General features: G+C 34.5%; 1 protein-coding gene across 1 annotated transcript; it reads left to right on the plus strand.

Moving 5' to 3' along the window:
• On the plus strand, positions 1,109–5,348 carry LOC109348051 (ruBisCO large subunit-binding protein subunit beta, chloroplastic). Its single transcript, XM_019588242.1, has 14 exons — positions 1,109–1,466; positions 1,716–1,841; positions 2,026–2,163; positions 2,265–2,360; positions 2,507–2,749; positions 2,836–3,070; positions 3,183–3,352; positions 3,481–3,558; positions 3,652–3,723; positions 3,800–3,904; positions 4,079–4,171; positions 4,256–4,348; positions 4,587–4,710; positions 5,096–5,348. Exons 1-14 carry the CDS (start codon positions 1,248–1,250, stop codon positions 5,107–5,109), a joined length of 1,806 nt encoding a protein of 601 aa, XP_019443787.1. The 5' UTR covers positions 1,109–1,247; the 3' UTR covers positions 5,110–5,348.

Below are 5,684 nucleotides of genomic sequence, written 5' to 3' on the forward strand. Positions count from 1 at the left end.
ACTAAGAAGTGATGAAGTTCAAGATACTATTAAACATGTAATACAATCCGTTAAAAATTTCATTATCCCAAATGCATATAAAAACCTCACTTACCCAACAAAGAATTAGAAATTTGGGAAACCCAATACACTCTCCTTTCCTTTGAGGTATATCTTGCCTTGGAGTGCCACAAAAGCGTTCTCCCTTGAATCCTAGTTTTTTTCACAATCAATCTAATTACCATCGAAGACAAAATTATAAGGAAGATGAATTGGGCGAGGAAAAATAAATTCACTTCAAAAAGCAACATTCAAAAATACTTCTTTATTATAATCAATGATTGGTTGCTTTATTTTATTGAAATAAAATCTCATTATAACATGTAGTCTAAAAATTGTTCTATTAATTAAAAAATAAGACGGCTTATTTCCCATCAAGATGAAACTAGCACGTGAGACATAACACATAATTTTTTTTACAATAGCTGAAAATTTTAAATTAACTTTTTAGTACTATCAAATGTATCTCTTACAAGTAAGAAATTAATTACTTTTGACTATATGTACCTCTCGATAAGTGTCGTTCTTAAGAATTATTATTTAAATTATGTAATGAAGTATCACCTAAATTTTCAATCCCACATCACAATAATACCTCTAAATTTATTTGGGAAAAATATTATTGTATCATCCATCATTCATATTTAATTATTATTAATTAGTCTTCAAAAAAGTAATACATATGAATAATGTATAATGTAGTGACTCTATAAATCTTTAAACTAACAATAAATAAATATTACACTAAAAAATCAAGAGAGTAATATCAATATATATAGATGATGTAATTAATTTTATTACTTGATAAATAATATAACGAGTGACTGTGGAAAAAAAATTACACTCCATCTTGTTCTCAAAATCAACTGTTCTCCAAGGATATATCAACATACCTTATAAAGGCTGCATCATAGAAAAGCTAGGTATAGCACCACCAAACTTCACAAATAATAACAAAAAGGGTTCTAGATCCTTCGAAAACAAGACAATAAAGATTAACATCCAACGGTCCATATGAAACAGAAGCTTCAAGATAAAATATCCCTATTGTTTTTTTATTACAATAAAAACCTAATCTTCCTTCTTTCATTTCCTCAACAACTTTCTACTTCCAAGACTATCGCGTTATCCAAAACCCACTCTCTCATCCCTTAAACCCTAACCACTCCATTTCCCCAATTCAGTTTCAATCTCAGATTTCCCAATCCATGGCTTCATTCACATCATTGTCTTCCACCGCTTCCCTCGCCGTGGCGCCGAACAACCTCTCTTCCTCCGCCTCAATTTCTCCGTTCCCCTTCGCCGGCGGTAGGAGACAGAGAAGCAACAACGTTGTTCTCGCTAGGAAGAACCGGAATCCTCGAGTTTCTGCTATGGCTAAGGAGTTGCATTTCAACAAGGATGGTTCTGCTATTAAGAAGCTCCAGGTACAGTTGTTGTAGTAGTGAGTGTTATACTTACTGAGTCACTGAGCTAGTTAGGTTTTGAGATTGAATCGGAGAATTAACTGCTAATAAAACATAGGTCAACTGAATGAACAATAAGCTATTATTGTTTTATCCATTTTGAGTGGCCATTGGATGTTTTTGTTTGTTTTCTGTAATTGTATTTGGTTGATTCCAATGAACATTTTTACTTATATTTGTTTGGTTTTTGTTGTTGTTGTTGTGATACAGAATGGTGTGAACAAGCTTGCAGATCTGGTTGGGGTTACACTCGGTCCAAAAGGAAGGAACGTTGTTTTGGAAAGCAAGTATGGGTCGCCTAAGATTGTTAATGATGGTGTCACTGTTGCTAAAGAGGTTTGTCCTGTTACTATGTTTGTAATGCTTTTGGGTATTAGAATAGTTTTAATGTCTTTAGTTTTTTAAGAAGATTATTATGATAGAGTTTTATTTTAATTTAATTACATGTTTAAGTGATTGTTTTTGATGAATTTATGGGTGTTTTTAATTAACGTGTTGTTGTTGCCTTTGTCTTGGAAAGGTTGAGTTGGAGGACCCAGTTGAGAATATTGGAGCTAAGTTGGTGAGACAGGCAGCTGCCAAGACAAACGACTTGGCTGGTGATGGAACTACCACTTCGGTTGTTCTTGCCCAGGGTCTTATTGCAGAAGGGGTCAAGGTAGGATTGTAACTTGCTATATGAGAGTGTAGAATAATAACTATTTAGTTTGGTTTGAGCTGTTTGGCTTTCCTTTTGCTTATTATTATCAAATTATACAGGTTGTTGCAGCTGGTGCTAACCCTGTGCTCATCACCCGTGGCATAGAGAAGACAGCGAAAGCTCTCGTAGCCGAGCTTAAAAAGATTTCAAAAGAGGTTATGCATTTTTCTTCTCTCTTTCTATATATTTTTGAGGATGTTTACTGCATTTGATTGTCAAATCTTACCATTAATTAGCATATTCTAGTTTTGATTTTCACTTCTATTTGATAGGACATTTAAAGAAGTTGTGGTTATTGCAGGTTGAAGATAGTGAGTTGGCAGATGTGGCAGCAGTCAGTGCAGGGAACAATTATGAAGTAGGAAATATGATTGCGGAAGCTTTGAGTAAAGTTGGTAGAAAGGGTGTTGTGACACTTGAGGAGGGAAAGAGTGCAGAAAACAGCCTGTATGTTGTTGAGGGGATGCAATTTGACCGTGGTTATATTTCCCCATACTTTGTTACTGACAGTGAGAAAATGGCTGTCGAGTTTGACAATTGCAAGGTGTGACATTTGTGTTTTCTTTAACTGTTTATTTTTAATATTCTTCATATTCTCTTGTAATTTTATTTGGTGTGTATATTGTGCAGTTGCTGTTAGTTGATAAAAAGATAACCAATGCAAGGGATCTTATTAACATACTAGAAGATGCAATTAGAAATGGATTCCCTATTTTGATTATTGCCGAGGATATTGAGCAAGAAGCTTTAGCTACCCTTGTGGTGAACAAACTTAGAGGATCATTGAAGATTGCCGCACTTAAGGCCCCTGGATTTGGAGAACGCAAGAGCCAGTACCTTGATGATATTGCTATCTTGACAGGAGGTTTTGAATTTAATACTTTTATGCCCTTGATTTTTCTGTTTAAGTTGGACATGTATATTTGTTTTACTTTCTACGATTCTTAACAATTTGTATCCTTCCAATTGGTTTACAGGAACCGTAATCAGAGAAGAGGTTGGCCTTACTTTAGACAAAGCTGGGAGTGAGGTTCTGGGCCATGCCTCCAAGGTGGTGCTAACAAAGGATACAACCACAATTGTTGGTGACGGAAGTACCCAAGATGTAGTCAACAAGAGAGTTGCACAAATTAAAAACCAAATTGAGGTATGCCTCTCCCTCCCATCCAAACATGCACTGAAGTCACATTAGGAAGACATTATGTAGAACTGTGGGAGTGGGAAAGATGCTTGTTCGTTTCCAAGTTCTAACAAAATGCGCACTGATCTTTCCAGGCTGCTGAACAAGATTATGAAAAGGAGAAGCTCAATGAAAGAATTGCAAAATTGTCTGGTGGTGTGGCTGTGATCCAGGTAAAGAATTTACTTGAGATTTGATAATGTACCAGTTTTTTATTCTGTGCAACACATGTTAACTGGTGCAATATTTGCTGTATGTATGTGCAGGTTGGAGCACAAACTGAGACAGAGCTCAAAGAAAAGAAATTGAGAGTTGAAGATGCTCTTAATGCAACAAAGGTGACAGTTTCTTGTCCGAAACATTCTGTAATCTTTGTAGGTTGTTCCGGCGAGTTAATTTTTTTTTGGTTTTCAGGCGGCTGTTGAGGAAGGTATTGTAGTTGGTGGTGGGTGCACTCTGCTGAGACTTGCAGCAAAGGTGGATGCTATCAAGGATACCCTTGATAATGATGAGGAAAAAGTGAGCAATTTATTTTATTTCTACGAAAGTTTCTTGAATGTAGATATATTTTTGTTGGGTTATTTGGATTGTTCTTGACAGATTGGGTTATTTTCTGTCCATTAAATTTAATGTTTATTACTCAGCTGTATAACTGATTATGATCTCAAAATTCCCATGTCTGATTTCCTACAGGTTGGAGCTGATATTGTGAAGAGAGCTCTTAGTTACCCACTGAAATTAATTGCCAAAAATGCTGGTGTAAATGGCAGTGTCGTCAGCGAGAAGGTACTAAGATTTGCTAATTTTGGAATTTCTCTCTACTCAGTCAATGTGCTTGTGATGATATATAACTTCTCGTGTTGTTGTTAGGTTCTGTCCAGCGACAATCCTAATTATGGCTACAATGCTGCCACTGGTAAATATGAAGATTTAATCGCTGCTGGGATTATTGATCCCACAAAGGTGAGTTGCTGATAAATCATTGATGATTTTTTTAACTTAACCTTCCTGTGATTTCTGAGCTATCTCTAGTTGCATTTTGGGGGTATCTGATAAAATTAAAACCATGGTACTTTTACCATATTTATTTTAATGAAACAGGGCCAAGTCTGCATATTTCTGCAATTTCCATATATAGTAGGTTATAGTTGTGGTTCATAAGAAACTTGATAACTCAAGCATCCCATTCTTTTTTGTATAGGTGGTGAGATGTTGCCTGGAACATGCAGCCTCAGTGGCTAAAACCTTCTTAATGTCAGACTGTGTTGTTGTTGAGATCAAGGAGCCTGAGCCTGCAGTTGCTGGCAACCCAATGGATAATTCAGGTACGTAGTTTAAATGAATCTTCTTATAAGGTTGTTTTCTAGGTAGTATGTTGCTATTTGTTCACACCAGTGTGTGGCTGTGATATTTTTAAGATAAAAATGTATACACTTCGTGTAGAAGTAATTTTATACACTGTCATTACATCATTTATAAATAAATGTTAGATGAAGTAATGACGGTATATAAATGTCTTCAGATTCCTATTTAGCAGGGGCACAAGTTTTTCCACTCATGTAAAAAACCTCATGTATTTTTCAATTATCCCTTCGAAATAGGAATCTTGAATTCAACGTTTACAACAACATTTTAGTTGTCATGATAAAACATATTGATGTAACAAAATAGGTATATTGACTATGCATTTCTTTCTTTACCTTTTTGTAGGATATGGTATCTAGAGCAATGGCGACTTCAATGGGAGCAGTATTTTTTCCTTTTAGATGAAATTCTCAATTCGGCACTTATTTGTAGCAGCAAGTCCATTTGTTCTATGGATACATTCGTGAATGAGATAGAGTGATGTTGTTTTTTTTAAGTTAATAATTCAAATTTTTTGCTAATAGCTTCTACCTTAATTATAATAGTAGTAGTACTTTTTTTGGAAGGAATAATAATAACCTAAAGCTTTTTATATCCTGAAAAACATAACCAGCCTTTTCTCAATTTTAGCATGTTTCCACACGATACTCAATAATAGCTAATTTTATGATAGTTTAATTATAACCTAATGCATTTTCTAAACCAATGTAAATGTTATTTCAAATGCTATAAAATAATTTTAGTATGAGGTTATTTCTGGCCCTTTTCATTTATATTTTAACCTATTTCTTCGGATATATATGTGTATGTGACGACTGTTCCTTTTACATAGTTAAATTGTTACTAACCTCATATATACAAAAGTTAATCAAACCAATTGTAATTTTAGTATATGATGCTTTTTAATTGGATATAATAAGAAATGGTGATCTCT

Source organism: Lupinus angustifolius, chromosome LG05 (assembly GCF_001865875.1).
Source record: "Lupinus angustifolius cultivar Tanjil chromosome LG05, LupAngTanjil_v1.0, whole genome shotgun sequence".
Classification (NCBI taxonomy): Eukaryota; Viridiplantae; Streptophyta; class Magnoliopsida; order Fabales; family Fabaceae; genus Lupinus; species Lupinus angustifolius.

Excerpts from the sequence above, each read along its gene's own strand:
- LOC109348051 (XM_019588242.1), top strand. The coding sequence starts at position 1,248 with ATGGCTTCATTCACATCATTGTCTTCCACCGCTTCCCTCGCCGTGGCG. Across the intron at positions 3,724-3,799 it reads ATGCTCTTAATGCAACAAAG|GCGGCTGTTGAGGAAGGTAT; the intron begins GTGACAGTTTCT and ends TTTGGTTTTCAG. Across the intron at positions 3,905-4,078 it reads TTGATAATGATGAGGAAAAA|GTTGGAGCTGATATTGTGAA; the intron begins GTGAGCAATTTA and ends GATTTCCTACAG.